At 31.0% G+C, this 21,215-nt stretch overlaps 1 protein-coding gene across 5 annotated transcripts in view; it reads left to right on the forward strand.

The window, feature by feature from the left end:
* Positions 1-9,955, forward strand: part of LOC115213932 (beta-1,3-galactosyltransferase 1-like) — a 270,873-nt gene extending 260,918 nt beyond the window's left edge. For all 5 annotated transcript variants that reach the window (XM_036504844.1, XM_036504845.1, XM_036504846.1 and 2 more), the window contains one exon: positions 7,760-9,955. In XM_036504844.1, the coding sequence (XP_036360737.1) occupies positions 8,516-9,751 (1,236 nt within the window). In that variant the 5' untranslated portion in view covers positions 7,760-8,515 and the 3' untranslated portion in view covers positions 9,752-9,955. The remainder of the gene's footprint in view (positions 1-7,759) is intronic.
* The last annotated feature ends 11,260 nt before the right edge of the window (positions 9,956-21,215 follow it).

The raw sequence follows: 21,215 nt of genomic DNA on the forward strand, positions 1-21,215 counted from the left end.
TGTATTATTTTTTTTCTTTTGTTTTCTTGTTGGAGGGGAGCGAGTGGGTTCACTGTCTGCAGGGATAGGGTGGGACTCAGAGGGTGTGGGTGGTTTTGGGGTGGATTGATGTTCTATATTATTTTCTTTTCCTCTTATTCTTCTCTTCCTCTTCTTCCCAAATTCTTTCCATTCCTGTGTATTTTCTTCCTCTTCCACTGCCCTCCACCCACACTCTCATGATCACGTCTCCCAATCTGATGCTTTCCGCCAGGTCCACCAGTACATCGTTCTCTGCCTGCACGTTCAGTTCCACTGTTACACACACACAAACACACACTTGCACACATAAAGTGTTGCAAAACAAACGAAAATCCAAAAAGCAAAAAATTCCTTTGCTTTTAAGTTATATTCTAAAAGTATTGAAGTTAAAATTTACATTAAACAATTCCAGAATCATCTACAAAATAAGAGGAACAGTCAAAGATTGCCATTCCAATTATAAAATTGCTGTGAATATGGAATCGTCCAAAATCCATTAATAATACTGACATTTGGCCAGAACATCAATAAATCGTTCAACCATTAATCTATATAGTCATTCTATTTCCGTAAGCACCCAAATAAAAGTTTAAACGACAAAAATTAACATTGACAGCTTTCTAAAATCATGTTCTCAAATTGATATAAATATCATTTACCGTTCAAATAATCTTACTCTATGTTAAAGAAATAAATTTATGTGTGCTATGATACGCGTATCCGAAATTCATTAGAGTAAATATTAATTCGTTTTCAAATCAAAGTATCATAAATTTCGTAATGAATTTGGTCTTGTAAATGATATAAATGTAATGTTAATATTTCAGTTACATAGGGAATTAAAATTGCAAAAATAATGATCCATAAGAAACTAAGGGAAATTTCATATAGTAAATTCAGTGTATGCAAATTTGTGTCCCGTTGGTGTCACTCGGAAAATATATGAGAATGGAATATAGGTCCATCATAGTATATCCTAATTATTGAATTAAAAATGTTGCTACGTGAAGCACACACACACACATATATATAGGAAAAGAAAAGAAGGAAAGAGAGCAAATAGTAATATTATGTGTATGATAGAATTGTATGAACATATGATATTTGTTTTATAAATCGAGGGCGGGAGAATGTCTCGAATGTCAGTCGTTAGAAATGTGTTTTCGTGTGGTTAAGATTTTTCTTCTCTTATTTCAAACAATACTGGTGGTCATTAGCACCCTCCGTCACTTTGTGACGACCATACATGTTGCATTTCGCCTATAAAATGTGAATGGCCAACTTAATAATTTTTCCACACCTAGTGTAACTGCCCGATGCTGTAAGGGTAATTTTGTTACTAAACTGATGAGAGGAGGCCAGGAATAACTCGTCCTTGTTTTTTTTCTTGTCCGTCTTCATCATCTATCTATCGGGATGATTTATTGTCGTCTCCTGCGTTCTTGTTCCAGTTTTTTGATTTATATATATATATATATATATACATATATAATTTTTATGTCTTAAATTTATAAGGTTCATGAAGTTATTTATTTACTTATTTAACTTATATACTTGTAATTTATTTGGACAAACATGGTGATATATAAGGAGTAGTTATATATATATAAATGTGAGGAAAGTAGACCTGACGATTGGGAGTGCGTAAACATAATTAGTTTTTGAATGAGACTTTGTATTTTGGTAATACCATACGTACCCTCATGAAACGCGTGTAGTCCGTAATTTAAAATTCTGGGATTATGAATATAAATAGTAAGTATATTATTTAAATTTTATGGCTTTGTTGAGTTAATATCATTTGGAGTTGATGAAGTTGTGGGTGTTTCTATCTCTAACAATAGTTTGATAAATATGAATTAATTGTTAAAAGTAATTCAATTTAAATTCAATAGTTATCACCAAGCTAATATGGCATTTCAGAAATACAGGACGAATGCTGCCTTTGATTAGCTTCAAGAGGCCATCACCTCCAGCTAGGTACGTGACACACGAACCTGTGTCCATTATAACCTTCGAACGGGGGAGGTGTTCGCCGAACCCAGCAGGCGTTGCTACTGACCGTTTGTTCGAAGGATTATTTACCTAACTTCAGTGGAATACGTCCACTGCTTTTCTATAAAGACAAAATATTATTACTTCTAAATTTCTCTCAAGGAGATTACGGCAGCGGTACTGGATATTAATATTTCTCGCCAAGCTAATATAGCGGTCCAGAAATATAGGACGAATGCTGCCGATGATTAGCTCCAAGCTAAATTAGGTAGATGCCATACATGTGTATACGTAATGTGCGTGTTTGTTCCCAAATGGGTGCCACTCTAAAATAATAATTCATTATGAGACATGCGAAGATCACTTAATCAGCAGATATGTGAATCGCACTGTAGTAACCGAATAACACTAGATTATGTCTCCAGTAGAACATGAGAGTAAATACATTTTAAATTGTAGATCAATCAAGCAGACGGTCAAGGGTACGTTTGTAGCAAGCACAGTTGCATGAGGTTTTGAAGAGGATGGTGAACGACTGCTTTGTACAAACATTTAGGCATAAAAACTTCTGTAATATAATATTCATAGAGGACTTTCAGAAACTCAAAAATTTAAATCTCTAGTTTGAGGGGTGTAGTTGCATGTTATTTTGATTCAGTTACTTAGTCATTTACTTATTTCTTTAGTAAAACAAACTGTCCCCATTTTTTGTAAGCCTAGCACTCATTCTACCGGTGTTTTTTGCCGAATCGCTAAATTATGGTAACGTAAACACACCAACATCTGTTGGCAAACGATGGTGGGAGACAATCACAGACATACATAGCTATATATATATATATATATATATATATATATATATATATATATATATATATGACGGACTGCTTTCAGTTTCTGTGTACCAAATCTATTCACAAGGTTTTGGTCAGTCCAAGGTTATAGCAGAAGACAACTGCCTAAGTTGCCACACAGTGGAACTGAACCAGGAACCATGTGGTTGACATCACACTCCCTAATTATTTTTAAACATTTGTTACGGGGCCAAAGCAGCCGAGTCGTACTAAATAGAATATGCATTGTGTGAAATATCTACGTTGTACGGGTTTTTCAGACACTTCTAAATATCATGCCTCTCACAGTTCGTATTATCTAACATTGCAAAGAGAATTTGTAAGTTTTATTTCCACGGGTATTTGAAAGCCCATTTTTTATGGCTTCAGAAAAATGAACAAAGATGACGTGATAGAAGCTGACACTCATTATCCCTAACAATAGTAGGTTTTAAAGTTATGTATTGTAAATCAATACCTTTAAGTGTTAAGATCAAGTTAAGAAATACAATTTTTATGTGGTGAAGTAAATACATCTAAAATGTGTTGTCTAATAGAAGAAACAAAATGAAGCCCAAGCATATTTTGAAATTTTAGAAGAGAGTACACTATCCAGCGATACAAATAGAGGAATTAACATTAGATATCGCTATATTGTCGGATACTGGGGCACAATAATTTCAATTTTGTATCTTTCGAGTTCCAGGTTTCCTTCACATTTCATTTAGCGTAGATACGCTATTGAAGCTCATATATTACTGACATGAATACAATTAAATTAAACAGATTAACAGAAACTAAGTGGCATGAAATGATTTTTAAAAATCGTTAAATTTATAATGAGATTCACGTTTACGTAAGAATGTTAAAGAATTTTTTAAGCTTTAATAAAAAGGATTTATGTAGTTGATGCCACTTGATTCAAGTGTTAGAATGTTATCAATGTAATATAAGACCATCTCAAATAATATCGACTGTTAACGTCAATCGTAGAAAGAATACCTTTCAGCACGTTTCCTTTCAATTTAGTATTAAAAACCAAAACGAAACAATGAATTCCTCTAAAGGTTATGGTAATAACTATTTTCTAGATTTATTCTTTATTTCTTTAAATCATTCTGAATGACATAAAATGTAACAAAGATGAAACTACAAAACAAAAACTAGAAAAAAAAAAGAATTATAAAGAAAGGAGTGGATTTTCCAATGGGGAAATTCCAGAGAATAGATAAAATGTATAAGTAAATGGAAATATATTTTTGTCATTACAAAAAATAGATAAATAAAATAAAAAATAAAAGAAAAAATAAAATTTATCATGAATGAAAGAATGGTGAAGGAAAGAACACTAGTGGGTGTATCTTTATGTGCCGTTAAATTATTGTTTTGCTTTTCGGAGGAAATGGAATTTCAATCACTTACTGCTGCTATCAGCTTTTAACGAGTAAAAATGTCAACCTCAGCATATATTTTTAAAGATCAAAGCAAATTTTCTTAGGCTTTCACATTATTTCTCGTTGTTGGTGTCATTTATTGAGCTAAAAATGCGAGACAAGATAACATTTATTCAAAATTAAATTATTGCTTATATTTTATATCAATTTTATATACAACTGAATATAAATTAGTCATTTTTATCACAGAAATAAAGAGATATAAAAATGTTTGTTTTTGACCGCCAAATCTAAAACTTTAATGTTTAAATTGAGTACTCCAATATATTCTAACGGTAATGAACAAAGTATAGCCATATTTTACTATGATGTGTATAGATGGAAGTAAATGAGATCTACTTAAATCACAGTGTTTCAGAAAACAAAAAATATTCAATGTTTTCTAAACGAAACTCTGAATAGTAAATATTCAAAAGTGTAGTAGGTGGTAAAGTATATCACGCCATATATGGCATGATCTGAACGGGTAGTATTGTATACCTTTTGAACTCTTTTGTATATATAAGATTGTTAAACTAACGTCGATGTCACCTGCCAAGAACTACTTTATCCATACTTTTCTAAGAATGTCCATAATAGAGGCAGAAACACATTACACTTCCTGGACGAAAGTGGTGCGATCATACAACTTATAATTTGCATATTCTACTGTGCATGATCGGTAGAATGCATGCACTTTTGCTTCATCTAATAACATAGATTCTTGCTTTTAGGCGGGTGAGTGTGTTTTATATATATATATATATATATATATATATATATATATATATAATATATATATATATATATATATATTTATGTATGTGTGTATCTGTGCGTGTGAATGTATGCGTGCCTGTGTCCGTGTTGTGTTTTGCTGAAAATATGGTTGCCTATGAGAATGAGCGGATGTTCTTTGTATTTAAATTTGGTTTCGTGTTTCCTTCATAACTTGTCTATTTTCTTAGGGCTAACGTGCTTCTAGCGCTTTCTGGCCTCATCGTCTGAATTAAATAATGGTTGCTGGTCACTCATTTACAGTAAAACAGAGCAATAATTTTGGCATATATACATTTTGGTATAACATGGACTCGATATACGAAGCAAATTTGTTTATAATCTTTTTATGGTTGATGTTGGAGTATATTACTATCAAATATGGAATTCGACATTTCTTCTGTGAATGTAGCAATATCGGTTAATGGTGGCAATATAAAATTTATATTGGTGCCGTTGAACCGGATGCAGTACTAGTACAACTCTGTTGTATTATACTTTGTTACTTTGAGCAGATTTTATGTTTATATTCGTGCCAGTTATGAAAAAATTCATAATACTGATAGAAAACTTTGTATGTATATGTATTTTGTATTTTACAACATCAAATTCTTCATGGTTGTTTATGAATTTATAAAATAATTAACAGTCACCTTGATGGAGTGATATAAGTTACTACATTTCTGCGGCAAATTTATGAATAAACAGTGATTGCGTAACTATGTTACATGTCTGCTATTACTGTCAATATTATTATTATTATTATTATTATTATTATTATTATTATTATTATTATTATTTGAAAACTCACTGCTCAGCTTTCTGGGTGTGATGGAAACTCACTGCTCAGCTTTCTGGGTGTGATGGAAAGCTTTCTGGGTGTGATGGTCATGCTTCGAGAACCCAGCGAAGAATTCTTGCAATTTCAAGCAATAATGGTTTTTGTAGCTGTCCTACCTTCCCACTTGCACCGTTCTTTTTCAGCCATGCTGGTAGTTGAATGCTGACACTTCCAAGGGCAACAATTACTATTGGTATCACGTCTACCCTCTTCTTTGAGTACAAACATCGTATTTCCCACTTCAAATTGTCACAGTAGTTTATTTTTGGTTCTTCTTTCACATTGATCATGTTGTCACCGGGCCATTTATGTCAACAACTGAAAATATTTTATCAAAAGTCCTTGTACGCCATCAGGTCCTGCTGCTTTCCAATTGCTTATCGTTTTGCCCATTCTTCTGATAGTGTGAACATCATCTTACTAGATATAAGAAGCCGTTTGCTTCAGGCTGTATAGCCATTCAGCTGTAGTTTTATTTTGTTCTTGCTTACTCAATATCTTACCCCCAAAAAGCCGATTTCCCTCAGCATCAGGTACTAACATTTCACGTTTTTATCGTCATTAATCTCTTAATAAAATCTCTTTTGGTCGGTTGTAAACAATTTATTTTGCTGGTATTGCTTAATTCGTTATTCAAATCTAGCTTTACCTTTTTTGCATGTATGCGTTGCTTCAGTTCTTCAATTAAAACAATCATGCCTTTTGTATCGACATTCATGCCTTTTGTATCTTCTTAAATTTTTCGAATTTCCTTTCATTCTTATGTTATCAAATTCTTTTCCTGACAAGTATTGACACTACACTGTTCAAGGAGTTTATATCTTAAGAAATTCTCCTTTGCCACTACGGTTGTTTATTTCCACTTTTATCTATCGCTGTTTTATCTCAGTAGTTCTAAATCGCATCCCTTCCGACACAATCCTACTACCAGCCTTGATACGATTATTTGTTTGTGTGATGTTTTTTTTATTTCAATGTGTCTCAGTACATTATTGACTTTACTCGTCTCTTGATTTAGTCACCGTTGGTCAGCCTTCTTAAAGTCACCCATTAAATTATGTCTCTTCTGTATTTAATAGATCGAAAATCCTGTCTCTTATTAATCAATATCCCTTGTTTATGTAGTCACTGATCTCAATTCTTTCACAATTCTGTATTATGTTCTCGCGAACATTTGCCCATCTCTTTCGTTTCGTTTCTCGCAGTCCAGCATCACCCGATATCATTCTTTTAATAGCTTCTCGTTCCAGTTCTGTTAAACATCCATTCTTTCATATAGCCCATGATTGGTCACATAATCTCGGTTCTTCCATTCACTGTGCTTTTGTTGTCTGTACCTTCTGAGTGGCACGCCGTTTGCATCCACCGCGGTGTTCCGGTAGCAACACTACATAACAATCCTTTCTAGTTGTTTACTCCATTTATGTCTTGTAGCGTGGTTAACAGTTGCTGGATTACAACTGGGCCCAACCTGCTGCACAGTGCGTCATTTTAACCGTTGTTTCCAGTCCCGTTATTAATATCCTGATAATGATGGTGATGATATAACAACAACAACAACAACATCTTTATAAGATGAAAATCCTACCGTGATCAGTATTTTCTTGTACCGATAAAACACGTACCTATCAAATACTAGAGTGGATTTAATCAATTCCACATAACCTCCACCCCAAAATGACCTTTTTTCATTTCTGCTTTATTTGTTACACCAATATTGGTGATATTGACAAAAGTGAGACCAATAAATGAATTGATGCTAACTATGTTTCAGAACCGCATAATTATACTATATGCCCTACAATTGTTTCTGATAAGTTTCTATTACTAATACTGCATTCTTTTCTATCTATTTTCAGATGCAAATAAGATAACATTTGAACGAATCAATTATACCAGCCGAGAAGAAGGACCAGTTTGAAGATATTGTAAACCATTCAAACAAAGACAGAGCAGGTCAATAAAATATATCTACACACCAAATAAATAAACAAACAAAAATAGATGATGAAATGATACATTCAGCGAAAGAGATTTAAATCTTTGCAGCTATTGAAGGATACTAACAGAATATATTTTTGAGAATTCTACGAAGATACGATATTCTTAACGAAGTTTTACTTCATTGCATACAACTGAGCGATGTCCTGTGGGAAGAATATTAATATATAGTTTTTGATCATATATTTTTTAGCATCGTCATCTTTCACTCCTTTTTCACGTCTCAATTGGAGTTTGAGATAGATTCAATTTCAGTGACTATAAATTAGTATTAGTATGCTTTATCCTCTTATCCCATACAATATAAACAGAAAAAGAAATCCAGTAGTCTACCAAGACATCCTCAGTAATGGTAACTGCAAGCATATGTTTCTTTGTTAAAATTTTTGCATCACTTACACTTTTTGACAAAGTTTTATAGATAATGAAAGTGAAATGCTCTCCCCGATTTGGTGATAAAAACACAGCAGACTTAATACGTGTATTATGGAATACTGAGAAACGGGAAAAATAACATATATAAATCTTTCTATATCTATCTATTGAACAACATTTATATGTATATATATATTTATATATATATATATATATATGAACAAAAGTAAATATTTATTATGAAGTACCTTCAAGTGTCACACCTGGGAACATTTGTTTGTTCTCCAGGAATAATTTTACGCAGAGCCATGGCGCTGTGTTCAGTATCGGGTATTTTTGGTTCAATTCTATTACTTTCACTGAGCTTTAGTTTCCCAGATGAACTCTCTGAACATCCGCTTCATTCTTTTGACAATAACGTACGCAGAAAATCTACAGGGAATTCACATTTTGGTGGCTTGCATTCAGTAAGGAAATTTACACGTGTTGCTATGTCAAGCAACGATTACGATGCACGCGCCAATCATTTCCAGCAACAGCATTCAAATGAAACTAATTCCACAGTATTTCAACGTTCACGCCTAAAGAGTGGTGTGTTTCAGCAAAGTATAAATTTGCTAGAAAAAGATGAAGTTAACGTCACAACTGAAGTGGGTATAGTGCCTAAACACTTTCAACAGTATAATAGTGCATTTCTAGTTGTAATTGTATGTAGTCATCCAGAAAGACTGGAGTACCGCCAAGCAATACGGGAAACATGGGGTTCATCTAGGGGTCAAGAATTTCATGTATTATTTCTAACTGGTAAACACGAAGATCCTTACTGGAATGCATTGATGGATAAAGAAAATGCTCTCCACGGTGACATCTTACAAGTGGATGTCATTGATAGTTACAGAAATTTATCTTTGAAGGTCATTGGTGGCCTATGTTGGATAACAGACAGTTTCCAAAGTATCGATTACGTCATGAAAACAGACGATGACGTATACATAAATGTTTGGTATTTATTAAAACTTTTGAGAGAAAAAGTAATAAGTCAACGGCAAATACTTGGGGCTTTGTCGATAATGTCCCCTGTAAAAAGAGACCTGAGGGATCCGTGGGGTGTGCGATTCAGTGAGTTTGCCCCAAAGACGTACCCTCCCTATGTATCTGGAGGAGCTTACGTCATGTCACAGAAGGCAGGTAAGAAATTATGTGTGGAAAAATGGAAAAGACAATCGCCTTTTATTCATTTAGAAGACGTTTATGTAACAGGAATTTTAGCACAGGCAACTGGCATAAGCCATGTGGCACATCCAGGCTTTTCTTTTTGGACAAGTAAAAAGGCTAAGGCTGCCGATATTGCCAACAACAAAAGAGTGTCAAGTGTTAATATGACACCCGATCAAATTTACAAACTTCACAGACAATCGAACGCTTTACTTGTAAGTACCACATCATCGGTAAATTCTAAGAAAGTCGAACGCTGAAGGGAGTCAAAAATTGTGCATGGCATATGTGTATTGTGTACGCTGCGATAGGAGGAGTTCGTCGGAATAAAAAAAAATGAGAATAATAGAAATAAATAAATTGAATCATAATTGATCACCTAAGAGCAAAATGACTTAGAGGTGAAAAAGCTGTAGCCAGCCGGAGAAGGCAAAGAAGAACGTTAAATGAAATATGAAAAAAAACAAATGGTGGAATATGTGACGTAAAAAATGGCGCTATAAGCAAATATCCTAACGTAGCAAGATTATATATACATACATACATATGTATATATATATATATATATATATATATATATATATATATATATATATATATATATATATATATATATATATATATATATGTATGTATATGTGTGTGTATATATATGTTTATATATACATATACACATATATTCATGTATATATATATACACATACACATTAATTTATATGTATACATACATACTTTTATATATTAATATATATATATATATATATATATATATATACATATATGAATACAAATAAAAATATTACAATAACAACAATAATAAAACAAAAAATTTAACAATAACGAAGAGAGAAAGTAATGATAATAATTGTGATAATATTAATAGTTCAATGAATAAAAGAAATAAATTAATAATAAGCAAAGTTTCTAAAATATTACTTAAATATTCCGGAAAGAATATGTACGATATATAATAAATAACTATTCTTTCATATTTAAGTGAAAAAATCCAAGTGAAAACCCCGTAAACAATATAATTTAAAAATACATGCTAATCGAAACAAAATCTACAACAATATTACAAAATGAAAAAAAGAAAAGAATGCAACAAAGTATATAACCATATTGTATTTTGATCGAAAGGCAATTAATATTGCATAAGATACACCGTCCTATAATATTTGACGTTTCACAACCACAAACTCTATAATTACATACACTGGTATTACAACTATTAACTGAAAATAAAATGAAATCAGCAAAATATTACCAACACTAAGACAAAACACCAATACAAATACCAATAGTGACGCCAACAATTCGGTGTACTTTTTACGAAAACTGGAAGAAGCTGCCTTAAATATTTTTTTTGTATTTATTTTAATACAATGTCAATAGATAAATCTTTCACCCTCTATTCCCATATATCCATGTATATATATGTATATATATATATATATATATATATATATATATATATATATATGTATGTATATATATATATATATGTATATATATGTGTATGTATATATGTATATATATATATATATATATATATATATATATATATATATATATATATTCTTTCGTGTGTATGCAAATATATAAATCTGGATATATATATATATATATATATTATATATATATACATTTACGTATGTACGTATATATAAAAGTATGTGTGCCTGCCTGTATTGGTGTGTGTATGTCTGTGCATGTTTGTGTATGTATAGTTTAGCGTAAAATGCTCAATAGACACCTGATATAGAGCGTGTAGAATTGGTTTTGGTCAACACAGTAATTTTCTCATTCTTAAAGACTACTTGCGGTTGCTGTCTTTACGTGTTGGTAAATGTGTTTCTACACACACTCACACACACACACACACACACACATATTGTCAGAAACACATATATGTTTTGATAAAATACGTACATATGTGTATATATAGAGACATACATACATACAAATATATATATATATATATATATATGCGTGTGTGTGTGTGTCTGTGTGTGTGTGTTTGTGTGTGTGTGTGTTTGCGTACGTGTGCGTGAATGTGTATGTGTCTAGAAATATCCGTACATGTATGTTCAGATTTTTTTCGTTTATGCAAAACATGTTCCTGTATTTGTACCAACTAATTGTTCCTCCTCGCTTACCACGCAGTCTTTCAAACTTTCTACCTTCCATTCCCTTTCCTCCCTTATTTCTCTATATATTGTTTGGCTTTTTTTTCTCAGACGCCAACATTAGTCCTCAATGGTTTCTTTTGTCAAACTGAATACGAGATATTTCTTCAAGAGATATTTGTCGCCTCTCTTCCATGAATATTTAAGTTCTTTTGTGAATGGTAAGTTATGATCCTTGGGAAAAGCAAACTAACTATGTTTTCTACATTTTATTGATACATAATTTATCGACATGTACATTATCTAATGCATCCATACGTTCTAACGAGGGAAACGACATGCAAGTCACTTCCTTGACTCGAAGCGATGATTTTGATGGGTAACGGAATCAGAATGTACATGCGAATATCTCTACCTGAACTAAAATCAATAACATATTTTATTAGTCTTAGTATTTTAACAGACAAGATTAGTTAAAGCATTTCCATCCGGAGCTTCAACATATTTAAATAAATTTTTCTAGGTAAATAAAATCATTTCAAGAACAGTAAAATCTATAAATGGTATATTAATTATCAATTGCAAAGATAATCATATGTGTTTATCTTCGGACTGATTTGAAATCTGACCATATTTAACGGTGTAATGCATAATATATATATATATATATATATATATATATATTTAAAATACATATGCATACATATATAGATGCATACATAGATGCATATATATATATATATATATATATACATATATATATATATATATATGTGTGTATATTAATGCACATACATACATGTGTGTGCGTCGGTGTGTCGGTGTGTGTTTGCAGGCTTAAATAAGGCAAGACTGTGAACTAAGGCAATTAGCGTATACGTTGCTCTCACAACATAATTTGCTGGAATAAATACTAGGAATAATCATTATCCTGACTCTGTAATAATTCAACCAGCCCACTGCACCTGATTGATAATATGTGGCGTAAAGGCAGAGCTATTAAAACTTTGGTTAGAATGTTGGATGGTGTTGGTAGTAGGTTGCCATACTTGAATCCACTGAGTGTTCTGTGTTCGAATCTGGCCGAAGTCAGCACAAATATTTCCTAATTTAGAATACTTAAGATTAGATAGCTGAGACTGATATATGGTGTAGAACAATATGAAAACAGGAATAAAAAATATATTCGTCATATTCGAAACGGTATGACGTTCTCGAATATATGACATTTTTATCGTATATTTACGCAAGCAATTATAGGAGATATTGAATGGAGGTTTTCTAAACGATACTACATTTAAAACGAAACACACATATAATTTGCATATATATATATATATATATATATATATATAGAGAGAGAGAGAGAGACAGAGAGAGAGAAATAGATATATGTGTGTGTATGTGTATGTGTGTATATGTGTATATATACATATATGCATATACATACATACACACATATATGTGTGTCTCTGTGTGTGTGTGTATATATATCACGTGATCACGTGATATATATATGTATACATATATATATATATATATATATATATATATATATATATATATATATATATATATATTAATATATATATATAAGGAAAAAAAGTCAAGATAGAAAGTGCTAAAATAATTTTATAAAAAACTCTTCAGGACCGGTTTCAGTCATTGAGAATTTTTTCAACTGTAAGAATGGAAATTAATTATATTTATAAAATAAAAAAAACAAAGAAAAGTTTTTTAAAAGAATATTTGTATAGTGTTCAAATACAAGTGGCATTTTCCTTGTTTCTGCCTCTCTCTCTCTCTCTCTGTAAATATATATATACTAAAGGAAAGTGTACACCTATTGATATATATATGTATATATATATATATATATATATATATATATATACCTATATCAATAGGTGTACACTTTCTTTTATTCATTGACGAACATATTAAAATTAATGAATAGAAGGAAACAGGAATGTAAAATATAATGAAAACAAACACGTTAACTAAGTTTTGATTAATAATTTAAAAGAAACCGAAATAATTAATAATGTAGGTGTAAAAGTTGTTGAATAGATTTATGGTACATAGTTACCTGTAGTAGATGAATTAAGAACCATAGGAATTAATTAAAAGATGTAATTAAATGATTATTATCTCTGAACTATTTGAGTATACGCATATGCTGAATAATATCGTTAAAGAGAAGACGTCATTACGTTTCCGTGTTATATTATGAGGGCATATTCTGTCTTAGAAATTGATTTAAATCATCTCAGACTATGGCCGCGTTCAGGCAAAGCTAATTATCTGATCAAGTGTAGTAAATTTTCTATTGAAAAACTGTGTTCATCAGTAATGAGAAATGTAGAATATATCAAATACCAATATTGTTACAAAATGGAATATTTGTCATAAACATCTACTCATCGCTCAATTTAAATTAGTCTGGTAATGGCAGTATTGATAAAATTCGCTGAAGAGATTTGAGCTGGCAGAAATATTCCCTAAATTGTTTCCACAACACATTCACTTATACACACTCGCCAAGGTGTTTCTATAAAATTCTAACGGAAATTAATGAGTGTACTGTGAAAGTGTTCTTAACCAAAACACAAAGAACATTGTCATTCGATACGATAATGTAGCTCTAAGCTTTAAAATCTAAGAATATCATCTTAGTATAATCTATAGCATATTCTACAATCTAAAACTTGTTTGGCTTCCTGTATTCCACGTATAAAAAGATTTGAAGAACGGATGAAATTATTTAGCATTGTACCTCTTGCTATAAAGAACTATACATATATACATGTATGTATAAATATACACATCCACTCATACACGCAGAGACACACACACCGACCTGCACATTCCGTATGTATGTATGCATTAATGTTTATTTTTCATATATTTGTGTAAATATATGTACATATATATATATATAATATATATATATATATATATATATATATATATATATATAAATATATATATGAGTGTGTGTGTGTGTCTATATATGTATATGTGTTTTGTGTGTGAGTGTGTATATGCGTCTAGCGTATGCGTGTGTGCTTGTGTGTGTATGCATAGGTATAGGTATACATGCTTAAATTTATTCAGAGTAAATAATTTTTTAGAAATGTTCCAAACAGCTATCGTTTCAAATATTGATACCTTTTCATAGCCAAAACCTAATTTCAACAATCATATTTTAAAATTGTTACTCTAAGTTTCAGTAGCTATTTTAGTTATACTTTCATTATGTTTAATTATGTACTAAATATTATCGATGTATCAAATATTATCAAAGATGCGATATGTGAAAGTGTATATTACAAAGGATTTCTAGAATTTTAGTTATTTACATTTGACGAATATGTGCCCTCCTCTTGTTTCTTGTTAACACAACGCTTCGGTTGATATACCCTCCAGCATTCAAGAGGTATCTTGGGGAAATTTCGAATCTGACATCTTATTCCTAAGGTATTTTTCGATATTGCTGTTGTTGCTGTTATTCTTCTTCTTCTTCTTCTACCTCTTCTTCTTCCTCTTCTTCTTCTCTTCTTCTTCTTCTTCTTCTTCTTCTTCTTCTTCTTCTTCTTCTTCTTCTTCTTCTTCTTCTTATTATTATTATTATTATATTATTATTATTATTATTATTATTAGTATTCTTCAAGTCACTGCCTGGAATTGAACTCGAAATAACGTAGTTAGTAGCCCGCGCTGTTAACACCGAGTTTTCGAGTTCGATTCCAGGCAAGGAATGATTTACATGAATAATAATAATAATAATAATAATAATAATAATAATAATAATAATAATAATAATAATAATAATAATAAGGAGAAGAAGAAGAAGAAGAAGAAGAAGAAGAAGAAGAAGAAGAAGAAGAAGAAGAACATCGAAAAATACCTTTGTAATGGGAACCCAGATACGAAATTTGCCCAAGGCATCTGATGAAGTAATGGAGGGTATATCAGCCGAAACATTGTGTTAGCAACAAACAAGATGAAGACAAATATCCTTCTAATGAAAATAATATAAAAAATGTACATAATTCCTTATCTCTTATATATAGAACTGGAAAATTTCCGTTGTTTCGTTATTTTATATAGTATCGGCAAACTCTTAGACAATTACTTAGCTACCAAATACTTTGGACTTGTAACGAAATATGTAATTTAAGAAAATAAGCAGATTAGAAAGATCTACATCTAGTGAGAATTTACAAAAAAGCAAAAGACGAATACGGGTTTGTAAGCAACAAACAGATACATTAGTTAAACGTTCGTGAAGTGAGAAAGATTTTTACTTTCCGAGCCTACGCACTTCGATAGAAAGGAACACAGAAATAATTAGGGAGAGAAAATAGAAAAGTTTTAGTAGCTAGCGATCTATGATGGCGAATGCCGGACAGAGTTGTCACACAGGAGAGCTAGGAAGAATGGTATATATATATATATTTCATAAATGTTAAAAATAAATGTACGTGGATACACTAAAGATAGAATTAGTGAAATGAAGCTAGACAGAGAGAAAGACAGAGACAGTGAGGAAAGTAGGAGAAAGGTGAAAGGGAGAGGTAAACTAAAGAAAGGCAGAGGTGGTTTGGGAACGTGAAGGGCTTTATTTAAGGAGGATAAGAATGATTAGAAATTATTTGATGAGGTGTATATATTTTCAAAGATAATCTTAAAAGTGTATTCGTTCTAAAACATACCAAATGCACAAAAGGAAAGAGAAAACAGAATGAAAGAAGAAATGGAGGAATAATTTTTAAAGTTAAATTCCCAAGAAGAGAATATTTTGAAAATATCTTGCGCAATTTGACACAGATATAATTCAAAGTAACACACTTGCATATATATCATTGACATAGTAACATTTAATCACTCACCCATAATTACAATTTTCTTTTAAATGTTGCAACCATTAGATTGCAGCCATGATGGTGTACCACTTTGACGAATCTTAGATCAACACAAATGCTAACTTTTTTAACACTGGTACTTATTATATTCGACTATTTTGCTGAACAACAAGGTTACAAGAACGGAAACACATCCACACCCATTGTCAAACTTTGGTGGGGCACAAACACAGACACAAAGACATTCATATGTATAGGACGCGTTTCTTTCAGGTTCTGTCGACTAAATATATTGATAATGCTTTCGTCGGCCCGTGGTTACAGTTGAAGATATTTGTCCATGATGCAACACAGTGAGACTGAAGCTCGAACCATGTGGTAGGGATTCAAACTTCTTACCACACAGCCACACCTGACATATAAAATTAGATAAAAAAAACATATGTGCACTCATTCACAGACATACCTATACATGTGTCTTGTGTTGTGTGTGTCTTTGTCTGTGTGTCACATTCCGTTCCAAATATATAATATGTAATAATAGTGGTAGTCATTCGCTATATTACTTAATATACTTGAATAATATATCGCTGAACGTATAATCGGTGGTGTGGAAATTAACTCGGAACCATCTCGAATATTCTTTGAGTCACCGTCATGGTTGCATTAATATGTTTTATTTTGTTACACGAATCCTGTTCTTACATAATCCATTGAAATGATATATGTCTATCATTTCTTCCCAACTCTACTGGAATCGATCCTTATCCTAGGGTTTCTGGACTAATTCTAACGATGATATTGTTTAATTATTATTTCTTCACAGTTATTTGGAACCCTTCTCAATAGTGCTTGTTGTCAGTTCTACGTAAGTATTTCAGACACATAATATGTTGTTAAGGCGCTCTATATATACTGCAAACCAGGACGAGCCATCTAAAACAAGGTATACTAATATAAATGTTAGCGATACAATATATATAGAAAGGCCTATGCTTTCATACATAATCACTGACATAATCGTGGAACATCTCCGAGTTATTGGTGCAAATAAGGTGCACAGGCGGAGTGAATGTATATTCTTATATTTATTTAAATCATATAATGATAATTATAAGTATATAAAAGTGATTTCACCACGAATATCTTCTAATATGCTCACACACACGCACCAAACATAATTATTTTGAAGAAAATAACCTTATGCTACTAGATAAAACAATGAACTTGCGATGATACTGTCTTCGTAGGTTCTGCAAGATGTTTATAAGACACGAGTGCCATATATCCTTTGCTTCAGAGACAAAAATTATTGCTTAAATCTATATCCGATAGAACAGGGCATAATGTTTCACGGGCAGCTAAGGCGCACAACTAAATCAGAATTTTAAGACAGGGATATTATTTACAGCAATTATTTTTAGATATGTCGAACAATATTCTTCTATATATCTCTCACCCTTTTGACTACGTCCGTTTCCCTCTCCTTCATTGTATATATATATATATATATATATATGTATATGTGTGTGTTGGTGCGTGCGTGTGTGTGTATGTGTGCGTGTTCGTGTGTTTGATATAAAACCGGATTATATTATATTACGTCATGTTCGTTATTTAGTGTGACAATATACATGTCTATGTCTTTGTTTGCTGTCTCCAACCGCAATAAACCCGCTAAAGAAAATATACCTTTCTCACATCAGATACATGCATACACAAGTGAATGATATAATGAATATACTTAAAAAAATTAAGGATATTTGTCTCCTCTTACAATCACTAATTCAATTACATACACCACACACATTCGATAGACAAGCATACACATACATACACTTGTTTGTAAATTTGCGTACAGCATAATTTTACAATTTCGAAAGTGTAGCTTCTGAAGTTTACAACAAAAATCCTTCTACAAAAATATAAATATTTTTTCTTAAATTTCTCATAAAAATAATCAGAAATCACATTTTCCACCTGAAAATCTATAGTAACAAAAAAAAATTGATACCAAAATATAACAACTTTATATATAAAAAAATAATGTACTGAATTAAAACCTATTTATTGAATAAACTCGTAAAGGCAATAACTGGACTGAAATAAATATGTAAGCAACAATTGATGAAAACTTGAAAAAACATAGACAAAAAACATAATAATGTCTCTTAAATATTTTTCTCCCTTCAATCATCATAATCAGAAGAGTGGCAATAAATATTGGTAATAAATATGAATATCGAATGGCATTAGCAAAGGTGTGAATGAATATTAATGCCTATGTGTATTCATATATATGTAAGTGCAAATGTAGGGTGTTTTGGTATATATGCCAGAATGCATATTCAAATGTATCCTGTCATGTATATATCTGGGTGCATTTAAAATGAATGATGAATTACATATACATATACATACACAGATGCATATATATATGTGTGTGTTCCAGTTTGTGCGCGTGTGTGCTTGTATATCTGTGTATGTACTTAATATAAATATGTATAATTATATGTGTGTGTCCCTGATACCGCGGGGTACAAAATTACGCATAAGACTCTATATATGTGTGTGAGTGTGTGTGTTTATGTATATATGTATGTATATGTATGTATATATATATATATGTGTATATATATATACGTATATATATGCATGTATATGTATATATATATATATAATTATATGTATATATATATATATATGCATATATATATATATATATATAATATATATATATATATGTATATGTGTGTGTGGTGCGTGCGTGTGTGTGTATGTGTGTGTGTTCGTGTGTTTGATATAAAACCGGATTATATTATATTACGTCATGTTCGTTATTTAGTGTGACAATATACATGTCTATGTCTTTGTTTGCTGTCTCCAACCGCAATAAACCCGCTAAAGAAAATATACCTTTCTCACATCAGATACATGCATACACAAGTGAATGATATAATGAATATACTTCAAAAAATTAAGGATATTTGTCTCCTCTTACAATCACTAATTCAATTACATACACCACACACATTCGATAGACAAGCATACACATACATACACTTGTTTGTAAATTTGCGTACAGCATAATTTTACAATTTCGAAAGTGTAGCTTCTGAAGTTTACAACAAAAATCCTTCTACAAAAATATAAATATTTTTTCTTAAATTTCTCATAAAAATAATCAGAAATCACATTTTCCACCTGAAAATCTATAGTAACAAAAAAAAATTGATACCAAAATATAACAACTTTATATATAAAAAAATAATGTACTGAATTAAAACCTATTTATTGAATAAACTCGTAAAGGCAATAACTGGACTGAAATAAATATGTAAGCAACAATTGATGAAAACTTGAAAAAACATAGACAAAAAACATAATAATGTCTCTTAAATATTTTTCTCCCTTCAATCATCATAATCAGAAGAGTGGCAATAAATATTGGTAATAAATATGAATATCGAATGGCATTAGCAAAGGTGTGAATGAATATTAATGCCTATGTGTATTCATATATATGTAAGTGCAAATGTAGGGTGTTTTGGTATATATGCCAGAATGCATATTCAAATGTATCCTGTCATGTATATATCTGGGTGCATGTAAAATGAATGATGAATTACATATACATATACATACACAGATGCATATATATATGTGTGTGTTCCAGTTTGTGCGCGTGTGTGCTTGTATATCTGTGTATGTACTTAATATAAATATGTATAATTATATGTGTGTGTCCCTGATACCGCGGGGTACAAAATTACGCATAAGACTCTATATATGTGTGTGAGTGTGTGTGTTTATGTATATATGTATGTATATGTATGTATATATATATATATGTGTATATATATATACGTATATATATGCATGTATATGTATATATATATATATATAATTATATGTATATATATATATATGCATATATATATATATATATATATATACATATATCTCTATATGTATATATATAAATATATATGTATGTATTCATGTATGTATACTTACACACATATACACATACATATATATTACGATTATATAATGCTATCTCGATATAAAGGTGTGTAAGGATGGCTGTGTGTATGTATAAGGACATAAACATATAGGTTTGCTTTTATGATTTACAGGGTTAATTTCATGATTTGAAGCTTAAGTGTATGAGGAGAGGACGATTTAAAAATTAAAAAAATAAACCATATTTTTCTATGAAATTGTTTCGGATATTTCCTTCTTATTTTGATTCTGGTATACATGTATTTTTGGTATGTTTGCATATATTTGTTTCTAAATGTATATTTAGCATAAAAAATCCATTATCATGTAATTTTGTAACAGATTGAAAACTAGCTTCAAGCATTATATTTAATTTTAATGTGCTTTCTTTCACTAAATGCTATGCAAATGCTATTAAAATGGTATCCCCTTTACGCATATGAATATTCCGAGATAGTTTCCCCCAGATTAATTCAACTAACTGAACATTCTCATTCACATTCTGCATGTAGTCAACCCGTTAGAGATTTAGTCGAAATGTAATTCCACAAAGATAAACGACAATACACTTATTGTGTTATTTAAAAAAAATGTTTAGTCCCCATTGCATAGATATTGAATCCTCGCCAGAAATCCGTAAATGTACATTTTGTCGCGTAATTGTGATAGACGCAACCCGATACTGCACATTTCAAAAGGAGAAATAGTATCATTTTTGCCAT

The sequence above is a fragment of the Octopus sinensis genome, linkage group LG7, assembly GCF_006345805.1.
Source record: "Octopus sinensis linkage group LG7, ASM634580v1, whole genome shotgun sequence".
Taxonomy (NCBI): domain Eukaryota; kingdom Metazoa; phylum Mollusca; class Cephalopoda; order Octopoda; family Octopodidae; genus Octopus; species Octopus sinensis.